The 15182-nt window shown below is 38.8% G+C and overlaps 1 protein-coding gene across 5 annotated transcripts in view; it reads left to right on the top strand.

The window, feature by feature from the left end:
* The first annotated feature begins 340 nt into the window (after positions 1-340).
* Positions 341-15182, top strand: part of LRRC66 (leucine rich repeat containing 66) — a 29247-nt gene continuing 14405 nt past the window's right edge. The window contains exons 1-4 of one of the 5 annotated variants that reach the window (XM_042251411.1): positions 341-401; positions 879-954; positions 1225-1325; positions 3198-3698. In XM_042251411.1, the coding sequence (XP_042107345.1) occupies positions 1298-1325; positions 3198-3698 (529 nt within the window). In that variant the 5' untranslated portion in view covers positions 341-401; positions 879-954; positions 1225-1297. Of the gene's footprint in view, positions 402-878; positions 955-1224; positions 1326-2611; positions 2928-3197; positions 3699-15182 lie in introns of those variants that run through there. The other 4 variants (XM_042251412.1, XM_042251413.1, XM_027970994.2 and 1 more) reach the window with 4 other exon arrangements.

Here is a 15182-nt window from a genome sequence, read left to right as displayed (position 1 = left end):
TTGCTGTTGAGCTTTTAATTGTTAGAATATTGGCAGGTTTCTACTTACTCCTATAAACATGTTGAATAGCTTGAGAATTGGGCACCCCCAGTATTTATGTCATCTCTCTGGAATCCTAGAGCTCAGAGTGAGAAGTTGTACAGTCCCAGTCTGGAAGGTCCTGCCCTCTGCACTGCAGAAGGCCTCTCTCTCTGGTGGCTTTTCCCCAGCATCCCAGGGAAATATGCACTACAGGGTCTGTCCTCTCTGCAAGAGGCCAGAGCTTAGATAAGAAAGGGTTAAAGGTTTGCCAGAGGGCGGGCTCCAGGGCCGATGGGTGGAGCCTCAGAGGTTCAGGTCTAAAATCCTCACCTGCCATGATTTGGAGAGAGCCCACTGGAAAGAATCCCTGAGGACCAGAGGTATGCCCAAGAAACAGTGTTCCTGTTGTGTGCTTTCTACATTTTGGCAAAACTATCCTCTTGCGCTTTTTTCTTCTAATTGTGGTAACTTTCATATAGGAATGGACTCATTTCCGTTCTACTTTCTGATTTTTCTACTGCTTTCTCCCTGCCTCTCACTGACACACCCAGTATTTCTAACTGCTTCCTCATAACTTCAGCTTGAATGTGTCCATTTATAGATTTATATTTTACCTAATTGTCTCCAATAGTCTCGGAAAATATTTCCAGAGTTCTCAGATGTTCCTTACCTAACATAGAAGTTTATTTTATATATATATAAAATCTTTTGAATTTATTTTTAATTGGAGGATAATTGCTTTGTGATGTGTTGGTTTCTGCCATACAACAATGCAGAGGGGACGTATGTATATTATGGCTGGTTTGCATTGTTGTATAATATTTTTTAATTTATGAATTAATACCTTTCATTTTAAGATATAAAGTTATCCTTATCAGCTGTTCTGAAGTCAAATCTACTAGCTACAGATAAATCTCTTCAACTTAGAATCAGGTAAGTGGGGAAAAGTGATTTTTTTTTAAGTCCCCTTAAAAAATTTTTCAACCACATGTTTCTCTTTAATATTAATTATAGTATGCCTATGAATGATGACTTTTTTCTGTTATTGCTGATACTGTGACATTAGCTTGCTATATAATTGTATACTGATGATTTAAGCTTTGAATGTAGTAACAAATACCTTTCTGACTATACAAATTAATTCAATTGCTGGTATTACATAAGAGGTACACTTTAAAAATCAATCACTCCTCCATGCTGTAGGGCACCTTTGCAGTTCATGGCCATGTGTACCTGAATTTAGATGCCCTTCAAAATATGGGAGATTTGACCTTATATGACACCAAAGTTTAAAAAGTTAAATGGTAAGTTTCATTCATTCCATCTATTCATTTATCCAAGCAGAGTATAACCCTCTGATAGACTGCAGACATAAAAATATAGAACATGAGGGAAAATATAGAAATTTATAGATGATAAATAGGTTGATGATACAGATATATCCCTATTTATAGATAGCATAGTCCTATGACAGACTGAAGACTATTAAAAATATTTTTAAAGTAGGGGAACTTTTTCTGTATGTATGTATACATTTTAGATGATAAATAGGTTGATGATATAGATACAGCCCTATTTATATACAGCATAACCCTATGACTGAAGAGTATTAAAAATATTAAAAAGTGGGGGAACTTTTATCTTTATGTGTATATATATAAAAACATGGCCCTTACCATCTGGGAGCTGTTGTCTTTTGGGGTGTTTAAAACAGATGCAAAGCAATGCAGGATAGTATTGATATTCTGTCAAATTGAATGTTACTAACATATATTCATTCATTCAATAGATATTTATTGAAAGGTTTCTGGATAAAATAGAGGCCAAAGCAGGAAAAAGGGTCTTCAGGCCATAGGATCTGTGATAGATCTAGAAGGACATACGTAGGTTTTGAACTGAGAAGAGGAAACGGCTTTGGGCTTGGAATTAGAGTGAACCAAAAGCTGATTTTTGCATGAGCTCTGCATATATATTGAGGTGCACGAGCCTCATCTCATAGGTACTCCACATGTGCTTTCAAAACTAGTTCGTAAAGTTATGTAAATAATACAAAGCCTAGGATGCTGACCCGAGGGATTTGGACTATAGGCACTGAGGATCCCTTTAAGGATTTTGAATGAGGGAATGAAATGAGGAAAACAGTACTGTGGGGAAGTAACCCTTCGGAAGTTCATTGGATAAACCAAGAAGGAAAATCAAGAGGCAGTAAAAAGGGCAGGAAAACTAGCTAGCCCATTCTAGCACTCAGATGAATGATGAGAATGAGAGTGGTGCCATTAGAGCAGAAAGGGTGATTTGTCGTAAACCTACCTGCTGAATCATGTGGTTATCTGCACACACACTGATTTTTTTAATGGAATTTAGTAATTAAATCACAAAAGTATTCACTTACTTTTCTTTTAAAATTATTTTTGTGTATACCTTCAGGCATTGTGATTTGTATATACTTGTTTTAAAGCTTTTGATTGCTTTCAAGAATCTCTGGTGAAGAAGATACTTGAGTTTCTGTATCTTACATCTTCTTGGGTCCTAGGCAAAGCATCCTTTTTATAACTCCCCCCGCCCCCCACTTTTTTTAGTGTTGTGTATGTCTCATTTCAGGAGGATTTGAAAGGTCACCAAAGCCACAAAGACAAAGCTTGTAGTTCCTCCAGTCATTTAAAATAATCATGAGTCTCTTTCACGAGCTGAACTTTTCACCAACACAGTTCTGTGGTTTAGTGTAACTAGATGACTTGTCACTCACATGGTAAAGCGCACGGCTGATTACAGTGCTGTAAGATAAGCATAATAGACTTTACTCACTGCTAATGACCAGCAAGGAACACGGAAGTGTTTAATCTTGGTAGGTTTCCCTCAGTCTAAAGCAGACTGTAGGGTGAATGGTCCTGGAAAAGCAGACAGAGGTGAGACCCAAGCGAATATGTATTTTTTGACAGATCGGGGTGGAGGGCAGTTGGGGGTGAGGGTCTTTCTTTTAAAATGTGACACAAATATAATTTTACACCGTAGTGTATACCATTTTGGCAGTTACTTTTACCTCGATTTGTAAGAAATCAAACATCCACTTAAATTGACAATCAAGGCAAGATAACTTTGCTAAGTCTTAAATTGAAAATTAAATTTTCTGCTTATTTGCTGTTTGTACATAAGTCATTCAATTTTTCTTTCTCTAGGCATTATGAAAAACCTGTGTTTCAGAGTGATTACCATGGTTATAGGTCTTTATTTTACTGACACAATGACAAACCCATCAAGAAAAAGCAGTATTTTATTCAATTCCAATTGCCAATGGAATGGATATCTTACAACAAATTGCTCTTTTGCTCGAAAGCATGAAATACCCATGGACATATCACAGGTAGCACCCACGGTGGATGAAAGTTCCAATTTCTTTAGGGTTCTCTTACAAACTCACATGAAGAAAGAAGAATGGAACATAAAACACCTGGACCTTAGTAACAATCTCATATCAAAAATAACCTTAAGCTCTCTTGAACATTTTCATGCTTTGGAAATATTAAACCTCAGCAACAATGCCATTCACTCAGTATTATTGGATCTACCCAGTTTTAAGTCCTCATGGGTGAAACGCCACAGAGGCAGCTTGAGAAATCGGCTTCCATTTCTAAAGTTGCTTATTCTTCAACGAAATAAACTCAGCAACATTCCCAAGGGTAAGTACAATTTTAAGACGGACCAAGAAACCACGAGTATTTGGAGAGCTAATAGGCATGCTTAGTTGCTCAGTCACATCCAACCCTAGTGACCCTTTTGACTATACCCGACCAGGCTCCTCTGTCCATGGGATTTTTCAGGCAAGAATACTGGAGTGGATTACCATTTACTTCTCCAGAGAATCTTCCTGACCCAGGGATCAAACCCATGTCTCCTATGTCTCCTGCATTACAGGCAGATTCTTTACCCACTGAGTCATAATGTTTTGTGTCAATAAGAATTCCAGGTTTGTTTTCAGTTTGAGGAAAACAGCTGAAAGTATAGCAATCTGATCAGAGCAAATATAATAAAAGGACTTCCCTAGTGGCTCATATGATGGGCTCTGCCTGCAATGCAGGAGACCCTGCTTCGATCCCTGAGTCAGGAAGATGCCCTGGAGAAGGAAATGGCAACCCACTACAGTATTTTTGCCTGGAAAATCCCATGGATGGAGAAGTCTGGAGGGCTACAGTCCATGGAGTCACAAAGAGTCAGACACGACTGAGTGACTAACTCTTTAACTTTTCAAATATAATAAAAGGAGTTTCTTATGAGAATTTTAAGTTTATAATATGTGAAATTTAAAATCAGTGTAATTTAATCTCCTGTTGCCATAACTTATATTGATATTATATGAATTTGTCATATTGATACTGAAATACTTTCTAATAATAGGAAGTATTTAAGTGCTAAATAATAATGCATTATTTTAAATTACCTAATTTGATTTATGTATATTTGTTACTAATTATAGAAAAGCATTGAGAAATAACTAGTTCAGATACTTTTAATATGTAACAATTCAAATTAAATGTTGCCATATTTATAATTTTTGTTTCTACAGAATACATTTTACATTTACTTATCTAGTTCTCCTCCAAATGTAGACTATATATATGCTAATATTATATATAAACTCATTATTAAATCAAAATTAGAACTCATCAGAACATATATCATCTTATTTAATAATAAATACTCATCCATTCTGATACTTAGTAATCTACATGTTGGAGTTCCTTAACTCCAATGTTTTTATTTAGAAAATATGTATAATACTACTACTAATAATGTTTTATATTTTTATATTTTATAATAATAATGATGTTTAGAAAATAAATCAGATTTGTAAGCCACAGCTTCCTTTTTATATTCAGGAAAACTACAGAGTTTCCTTTCCCTATTTGTTTTCAGTCTCAACCACTATTGCTAAGTACTTACTTTACATTAGACCCTATGGTGGAGCTAGTTGCAAAGAACCTGCCTGCCGATGTAGGAGACATGGGTTCAATCCCTGGGTCAGGAAGATCCCTGGAGGAGGGCAGGGCAATCCACTCCAGTATTCTTGCCTGGAGAATCCCATAAACAGAGGAGCCTGGCGGGCTACAGTTCATAGGGCTGCACAGAGTCAGACACGCCTGAGGCAGCTTAGCACACATGCATGCACAGGCTAAAAGAGAAAATGCAAGAGCATTTTCATTTTTCTCCATCTCAAATTATATTTAGTTTTTCTCATTTTCAGTTCTTTAATTTCATGTTTTTATTTTTTTATTTATTCATTTATTTCTTGCTCTTTCACCAGTTTCTGTAAGCATAATTGTGACAATAATAGCCTGGCAGGTGAAGGGACAACTGTTCCAGTCACCATATTAGCAGAATTGTGTGAGGACAGGAGCCTTCTCTCTCTGACCTTTTCCATAAAAGCAGGGTGTAGTATTTTCAGTGCAAAGTGTAAATGAATTGCATTTTATGATTTTTATTATATTATTATAAGAGAAATACCTGTTATTTGTAGAATATTAGGAATTAAATAAAAATTTAAAGGGAAACATTAAAGCCCCTCATGTAACATATATTCTCCAAGTTTATCCTTTATGTCTACCTATATATTTTTCTTTCAAAATTGTATCCTACTGCCCGTATGTCATAACATAATTTTATATCACAGAGTATTTGGAACATCATTACATAATTAAACAATCTCATAAATATTTTAAATAAATAATTTTCATATATGTTAGTCGCTCAGTTGTGTCCAATTCTTTGCAACCCCATGGACTGTAGCCCACCAGGCTCCTCTGTCCATGAGATTCTCCAGGCAAGAATATTGGAATTGGTAGCCATTCCCCTCTCCAGGAGATCTTCCCAATTCAGGGATAGAACCTGTGTCTCCTGCATTGGAAGGCAGATTCTTTACATCTGAGCCACCAGGGAAGCCCCAATTTTCACATAAATGTATATTATAATCAATATAGTTAAATAGCATTTAGATTATTTCCATTTTGTTTGCTATAACTCTTTGATGAACATCATTAAAGCTACACATACTCACATGATATAGCAGTGTTTCCTAACTAGTGTGTTAAACGTGAATCTCAACCCACAAATTCAGGTGAGCTGGATATGTAATTATCGTTTATAATTCAGCAGAATTTCTAATTCTGAGCCCCCATTCTGCTAGCATCAGTTAGGGTGGGATGGAGAGATAGTGACAGTTAACATCAGTCTTTCGTGGACTTTCATTTGTCTTTTCCTAGGTTTGTACCACAGCTCTAGAATCTTATACTCCAACAAGGCATCCAAGTGTATGTGTGTGTGCACACATGCTCATATATGTATCCCTTGCCCCTTCTAGCCAGAGAACATTTCTTTTCAGTCCTTCACTTTGGAGGAAATTCTTACCTGCTTTTGTTTCTTCAAAATCCTCTATCTAGATCTAGAAATTCCTTCCCTCTAAAGATTTAGGCCTTTAGTAAACAAAAGCCAAAAAGACATGTATTCACCTCTGCTTTCTGCCTCATGACATGCCGTCGGGGGCTACTGTCTCATTGCTGCATGCGGGCTTCTCATCGCGGTGACTTCTCTTGCTGCGGAGCACAGGCCCTAGGCATGTGGGCTTCAGCAGTTGCAGCACACAGGCTCAATAGTTAGGACTTGCAGGCCTTAGCGCTGGGGCTCGGTAATTGTGGCTCATGGGCTTAGTTGCTCCACGGCATGTGGAATCTTCTCCAACCAGGGATCCAACCTGTGTCCCCTGCATTAGCAGGTGGGTTCTTTCCACTGTGCCACCAGGGAGGGTCTCCCCTGGAACAATTAACACAGATCTTTCACTTTCTGCTGGAACAGAGAGAAAGGAAATAAGGAAAAGAGATAGGCAATTAATATGTCAAAATATTAGCCCACCACAACAGTACATAGAGAAATGCTGACTCTGTCTCCTTAAGGCAGATGAATTAACCAGAGCTCACTGGAGGTTAGGATGAATACATTTCATTTAAGGACCAAATATCCCTATAAAATGCAGATACAGTCCCATCTTCTTTTCTCAAGTTAAACTTTTGCTTCCCAAAATATCAGGAAATATGTTAAACTTCCAAAGGAGGTGGGGGGGGGAATATATGAAATGAGCAAATCCTGTATCTAAAATTCTATTCAATAATAGAATTCTAGCATATAGAACTATGGAGAGATGAGTAAAACAAATCAATGATGAAAGTCCAATGTAAGCCCTAAATCTAATTGGATATTCTTGAGCTCTTTTATCCATAGCATTTTGTGACTTGAAGTATTTTTCTGTAATCATCATATACTTCCAGTTTTTACTAGGTTGAGTAGCATACCTTCCCATTCATTATTCGGTGACTATGGCTAGGTAACAATAAATTTGTTTTTGGCTAAATCTGAAGTTATCTTTTAAAATGTTAAATAGTTATTGCAGTAGACTTGATCCTAGCCCACTCTAATTCATAATTATAATCCATAAGCAGAGGATCATTTGTATCTAACTATTTATATAGGTAAATAGATTTACAATGATCAATGCAAAGAAACAGAGGAAAACAATAAAATGGGAAATACTAGAGATCTCTTCAAGAAAATTAGTGATACCAAGGGAACATTTCATGCAAAGATGGGCACAATAAAGGACAAAAATGGTATGGACTAACAAAAGCAGAAAATATTAAGAAGTGACAAGAATACACAGAACTATACAAAAAAGATCTTCATGACCAAGATACCCACAATGGTGTGATCGCTCACCTAGAGCCAGACATCCTGGAATGCGAAGTCAAGTGGGCCTTAGGAGGCATCACTATGAATAAAGCTAGTGGAGGTGATGGAATTCCAGCTGAGCTACTTCAAATTCTAAAGTGCTGCACTCAATATGCCAGCAAATTTGGAAAACTCAGTAGTGGCCACAGGACTGGAAAAGGTCAGTTTTCATTCCAATCCCAAAGAAAGGCAATGCCAAAGAATATTCGAACTATAGCACAATTGCACTCATCTCACACTTTAGCAAAGTAATACTCAAAATTCTCCAAGCCAGGCTTCAACAGTATGTGAACCATGAACTTCCAGATGTTCAAGCTGGTTTTAGAAAAGGCAGGGGAACCAGAGATCAAATTGCTAACATCTGTTGTATCATAAAAAAAGCAAAAGAGTTCCAGAAAAACATCAACTTCTGCTTTATTGACTATACCAAAGCCTTTGACTATGTGGATCACAACAAACTGTGGAAGATTCTGAAAGAGATGGAAATACCAGACCACCTGACTTGCCTCCTGAGAAATCTGTATGCAAGTCAAGAAGCAACAGTTACAACTGGACATGGACTAATAGACTGGTTTCAAATCAGGAAAGAAGAACATCAAGGCTGTATACTGTCACCCTGCTTATTTAACTTCTATGCAGAGTACATCATGAGAAATGCCAGGCTGGATGAAGCACAAGCTGAAATCAAGATTGTTGGGAGAAGTATCAATAACCTCAGATACACAGATGACATAACCCTTGTGGCAGAAAGCAAAGAAGAACTAAAGAGCCTCTTAATGAAAGTGAAAGAAGAGAGTAAAAAAGTTAGCGTAAAACTCAACATTCAGAAAACTAAGATCATGGTATCTGATCCTACCACTTCATGGCGAATAGATGGGGAAACAGTGGAAACAGTGAGAAACTGTATGTTTTGGGGCTCCAAAATCACTGCAGATGGCACCTGCAGCCATGAAATTAAAAGATGCTTGCTCTTTGGAAGAAAAGCTATGACCAACCCAGACAGCATATTAGAAAGCAGAGACATTACTTTGCTAACAAAGCTCCATCTAATGAAAGCTATGGTTTTTCCAGTAGTCATGTACAGATGTGAGAGTTGGACCATAAAGAAAGCTGAGCACCGAAGAATTGATGCTTTTGAACTGTGGTGTTGGAGAAGGCCCTTGAGAGTCCCTTGGACTTCAAAGAGATCCAACCAGTCCATCCTAAAGGCAATCAGTCCTGAATATTCATTAGAAGGACTGATGTTGAAGCTGAAACTTCAATACTTTGGCCACCTGATGCAAAGAAATGACTCATTTGAAAGGACCCTGATGCTGGGAAAGATTGAAGGCAGGAGAAGAAGGGGATGACACAGGATGAGATGGTTGGATAGCATCACCATCAAAATGGACATGAGTTTGAGCAAGCTTCAGGAGTTGGTGATGGACAGGGAAGCCTGGCATGCAGCAGTCCACGGGGTCACAAAGAGTTGGACTCGACTGAACGACTGAACTGAACTGATTTACATAGGTGTTCACTCTCATCTCAATTAACAATTAATTAATCTCAACACCAATCAAACAATTGGCCTGTGGCACATGTGCACCTTTATAAATCATGTTTGACATGTCTTAAAATAGTGACAGTTCATAGAGCCAGTGAAATGTTGTTTTGACTCCAGAAAGCCCGCTTTTGGAAGGGTAAAAGATCATATTGACTAACCCAATGTCAGCTGACTTCCTGTCTTGATACTGACCAGCTGTGATGTTACCAAAAAGCTTCATGTTGGAAAAACACCCAGAGGAGATATAAAACAGAAACCAACCGTGAATTTAACCTCAATGATCACTTCACCTTCTTCCCATATTTTGGGAGTATAGTATTAATGATGGAAAAATCAGTTTTAAAAAAATAGAAATCCTAGGGACTGGTCTCCAGTTACACTATCCCACTTATATCAAGCAGTATTTTGGGAGTGCCCAAAAGTGCCTGAAAGTATATCAGCACAAACATCTTACTGGGTTTCCAGTTAGGCTGAAAGACCAGATGTGACAACCTCACATTAACACATTAAATTCCAGAATCCAAGAAATAAGTATGTTATCAATGAGGCGAAATAGTAACTGATTTTTGAAACTGGTGGAGAAGGAAAAAAATGTAACCAGTGTGTTGTTGAAAAAAAGAAGCATGTTGTATTCTTTTCATTTGTAGGATATTAAACCTTTCATCCTGATTGTTCCTTGGATTATGGAAATACCAATAACCAATGGTCTCAAAACCAATATAGGTTCTAAAGTAACAAAATGAATGTATGTCATTAAGCTAAGAGGGCAAGGTCTATGGCTCACCTATGTAAATTTGACCGTATTAAGGGCTGATTTTATGAATCAAATATGTTATCCAGGACCATTCCAGACTCTATTCCAATTCTTAATACTTTTGAACTTGAAGCCATAAACTTTATGTTATCAGATTATCACATTTGGAAGAGCATTTAGGAAGTTCAGAGTCCCAAGGAATGTTTCTAAGATAGTGTAATGTCTGGGCATACCCTCTGTAGCATTTTTTTCCTAATAGACACTGAGATAATTTCTTGGAAATAATAAAACTGTCTGGCCATTTAAATGCAAAGGCTAATCAAATTCCTGCCCCTTGTGGCCTAAGTGATCATCAGAAGACAGTTTAATAAATAATCCCTTCTCCACAAAATTGCCTCCATATTTTTCTCCCAACATTTAACTCTCTTTAAACATGAAATGTGCTCTCTGATAACCAAGCCCCACCAGTAATGCACCTCACAACCTCTTTCACTCACCTGAATGTCCCTCAACATTGATTCACCATGCAGTTTGTGAAAGAACATACTTCCCCTTATTGAGAAACACAGTCACGGGTCTTGGAAGAGTTTACCCAAATTCCCCAACTCCATCTTGAGAGACCCCCAGACGAAAAGATCATTTGTAGAATTTCGCCAGTTCTCTTAGTAGCATTAAAGCTTGATTCTCTAAAAGTGGAAGTAAAGAGAAAATCGTCATGTGGAAGGAATAACTGAACATGTGCAAAAGTTTTCTTCTTCTTACGGATCTTAGCCGGATATTATGAAGGAATTCAAATAAAAAAGGTGTTTTTATAACTGTCCATGTTCAAAAGCCACCCGACCCCCCATCCCCAAACATGCTTGGGCATGTTCTGGTTCTACTCTTCCCGTTTGTATTTATCAACCCCAAACTCCCAGTCCATCCCTCTCCTTTGCCCCTCTCCCTTGCCAACCACAAGTCTGCTCTCTTTATCTATGAGCCTGTTTTGGTTTTGTAGGTAAGTTCATATGTGCCTATCATATGTGCATTTATTCTCTGCTTTATCTTTTGTATTCCTTGCTGGTGGTTTTTGTCACTATAGTGTCCAGCTCTTGCAACCCCATGGACTGTAGCCTGCTAGGTTCCTCTGTCCATGAGATTTCCCAGGCAAGAATACTGGAGTGGGTTGCCATTTCCTTCTCCAGGGAATTTTCCTGACCCAGGGGTCAAAACCCAGAGTCCTGCATTGCAGGCAGATTCTTTACCAACTGGCCTACCAGTTGTAGGCCAGTTGTATTACTCTACTTGTTTATTGACCTTAAGCAAGTCACTTAACCTAGAAAAGCCTCCTGGTTCTTATCTTTACCTAGAGATAGCGATATATATAAAGGTTGATGTGAGGCTTAGAGAGAACATTTGTAAAAACTGTAACAGAGTGATATATGTAAAACATCTCTCCTTCAACCTCATACAAAACAGGTGTGCAAAAATGTTAGTTCTCTCTTAGGGCCATTTGATCATCCTGAGTATCTAATTTTCTTTCCCACCCCAGTTCTTGCTACGGTACCTTACAAGGTACGTTAGTGGTAGCAGCTAAAATGACCCTCAGTTGCTAACTGCCCCACCCCCCAATTTTATTTCAAAATTCAAACAGCTGAGGGTTTGTTTGGTCTGGAGTTATTCCTGCTACAGACAGCTTCCACAGAGCTGGCAGAGGATGTTTGCTGAGAGCAGCCTCCCTGCCTTCTGCCAGCCTCATATGTCAGCTGCACCCGTATGGCCTTGCTCTGCAGTGGGACACACTGGGCATGCCATAGGACACCTTGATACCAAGACCAAAGCATCTCTGGTTTACAGAGGGGGCACATCAGCCTGCAGAGCTGGCTGAGATGAGACTGTGATTTTTTTTTTCAGCCTTTTTTTTTAATGAAGTGTAGTTGACTTCAGTTCCATTCAGTTCAGTCGCTCAGTCGTGTCCGACTCTTTGCGACCCCATGAATCGCAGCACCCCAGGCCTCCCTGTCCATCACCAACTCCCGGAGTTCACTCAGACTCACGTCCATCGAGTCAGTGATGCCATCCAGCCATCTCATCCTCTGTCGTCCCCTTCTCCTCCTACCCTCAATCCCTCCCAGCATCAGAGTCTTTTCCAATGAGTCAACTCTTCACATGAGGTGGCCAAAGTACTGGAGTTTCAGCTTCAGCATCATTCCTTCCAAAGAAATCCCAGGGCTGATCTCCTTTAGGATGGACTGGTTGGATCTCCTTGCAGTCCAAGGGACTCTCAAGAGTCTTCTCCAACACCACAGTTCAAAAGCATCAATTCTTCGGCACTCAGCTTTTTTCACAGTCCAAGTCTCATATCCATACATGACCACAGGAAAAGCCATAGCCTTGACTAGACGGACCTTTGTTGGCAAAGTAATGTCTCTGCTTTTGAATATGCTATCTAGGTTGCTCATAACTTTTCTTTCAAGGAGTAAGCGTCTTTTAATTTCATAGCTGCAGTCACCATCTGCAGTGATTTTGGAGCCCCCCCAAAAATAAAGTCTGACACTGTTTCCACTGTTTCCCCATCTATTTGCCATGAAGTGATGGGACCAGATGCCATGATCTTCATTTTCTGAATGTTGAGTATTAAGCCAACTTTATCACTCTCCACTTTCACTTTCATCAAGAGGCTTTTAGTTCCTCTTCACTTTCTGCCATAAGGGTGGTGTCATCTGCATATCTGAGGTTATTGATATTTCTCCCGGCAATCTTGATTCCAGCTTGTGACTTACAATGTACTAATTTCTGCAAAGTGATTCAGTTATACACACACACACATATATATGTATATTATGTATATATGTATATACATATATATGTATATTTTTATATTATTTTCCAATATGGTTTGTCGTAGGATATTGAATATAGTTCCCTGTGCTATATACAGTACGACCTTGTTGTCTATCCATCCTAAAGCTAATAGTTTGCACCTACCAACCCCAAACTCCCAGTCTATCCCTCTCCTCTCCTCACTCTCAACTTAGCAACCACAAGTCTGTTCTCTCTGTCCATGAGTCTGTTTCTGTTTTGTAGATAGGTTCATTTGTGCCATATTTTAGATTCCACATGGAGGTGATATCATATGGTATTTGTCTTCTTCTGTCTGACTTACCTCACTTATGATGCTGTCTAGATCCATCCATGTTGCTGCAGATGGCATTATCTCGTTCTTTTTTATGGTTGTGTAGTACTCCGCTGTGTACACATGCCACGTCTTCTCTATCTTCATCTGTTGATGGATCATTTAGTCTGTTTCTGTGCTTTTGCTCTCTCTTTGACAGTGCTGCTAGGAGCAGAACTGTGCGTGTATTTTTTGAATTATAGTTCTGTCTGAGTATATTCCCAGAAGTAGGATTGCTGGATCCTATGATCATTCTGTTTTTACAAACTATTATTATTTTGTCTTACTTGACTGTTTTCCTTGGTTTCTACATTCTCTCACTTCTGTGATTAAATTTGCTCTTCGGAACTTGGGGAAGGCCTAGGAGGCTAAAGCTTTTCTACAGACGAGAGGGAGGGAACACAGGGTCCTGTCTCTGAGAAGGCCCCACAAGGTCCAGCTTCATTTCAAATCCACGGTTAGAGGTGGAGGTTTCAACACTCCCTGTCAATTGATGGATGTGGTCTCCCTCATCCCTGAACTCCTGGGGTACTTATTCAATTCAATTAAGCACTAGATATAGTAGCAACCATGAGCTTACATCCCTATACAGGCCAGGAAATCTCATAAAAATGTTAAGAAACTCCTTCATCTCAGTTTCTGTGTGGCATTTTTGTCTCAAGACCCATATGTGTGCATATTAAAACACATAGGGATATTCTTCATTCCACAAAGAAAGAGATTTTCTCCAGAGGTTATGTTCAAAACATTTAACAAGCGACCTTTAGCCTGGGTTCCCAAGCGGGAAGGCTCCTGGCTGTATTGATGGAGTGGAATCTTTCTGGGGGAGGGAGGGGGGAAGGGAGGACGCAGCACACGAGGGCTCAGCGATGGCTGCTCACGAGCCAATATGGAAGTATTTCTCATACTGTATTCATAAGTATTCAGCATATGCCAGCTGAATATTAACCTTGGCGGTCTCTCCTTGTTCTAAACGTGAGGGCTTCTTGGCCTATTCTTTGTCTTCCTATTTTTGATAGAGACATCATATTCATCTATAAGTACATGTCCCATCCAAAGCAGGCAGCCTTCATTCAGCTCCAGCCAAATGTTTTGTGCCATTTGAGACTTTCAATTTTTCAGGAAAAGTTAGAAATGTACATATTTGTATTGAATCTTTAATGTTGGCTCCACGTCTTGTAAATTTCTGTGCAGGTCAACCACTGTGACCTCTAGCCTACAGAATGTGTATCATACAACAGGCCTTACAAGTGTTCACAAAGATGTGAATTCTGCCCTGAAGGGACCAATCACCTGATGGAAAGACTGACAACCAAAGACTGTTTTATTGGTGGGGGTATAACTGCTTTGTGTAACTAACAGCTTTTTCTTGTGCGTGTGCTTTATCACGTAACCCGACACAAGGTTTCTCTATTGTCTTCATCCCCAGCACCAAGTGCCTTGCTCATAATATTTTGACTGAGTTGTCATCCTTGTGATCTCTTGCTTAGTCTATACAGCTGAAATGAACATATGAAGGCATAGATGTGAAGCCATTTCAATTAAGTCATCATCTCTCAGCATAAACAGTTATAGTAAGTACTCTGCAGATAGTAGACAAGAAATAAACCCTTCTGGAATTGAACCAACATGATCTGTATGTAGTAGATTGTTAAAGGCACAGACTACATGTGCGAACAGAGCAGAAGGAAATGTAAAAACGCAGGGCTTCCTTGTGAGACTCGTATGGGAAATCAAATTTGGAAGACTGCTATGGCTAGCACCTCATTCTCAACGTTTATCTTCAGTGCCAAATGGTTACTTCTGGAATCAAGTGAAATACGAAGGCAGAGGCCAACACTCAATTAGATGATTTTGCCAGAAAGTAAAATATCTAGCTGTAACACATTACCTAATTCAAGAATTTCTAGAAAACACTTATCAACAATAAGTAGTTAAAA

Source organism: Ovis aries, chromosome 6, assembly GCF_016772045.2.
Source record: "Ovis aries strain OAR_USU_Benz2616 breed Rambouillet chromosome 6, ARS-UI_Ramb_v3.0, whole genome shotgun sequence".
Taxonomy (NCBI): Eukaryota; Metazoa; Chordata; class Mammalia; order Artiodactyla; family Bovidae; genus Ovis; species Ovis aries.
The sequence above is the reverse complement of the archived record's forward strand: the minus strand, read 5'-3'. Positions and strand labels throughout refer to the sequence as shown.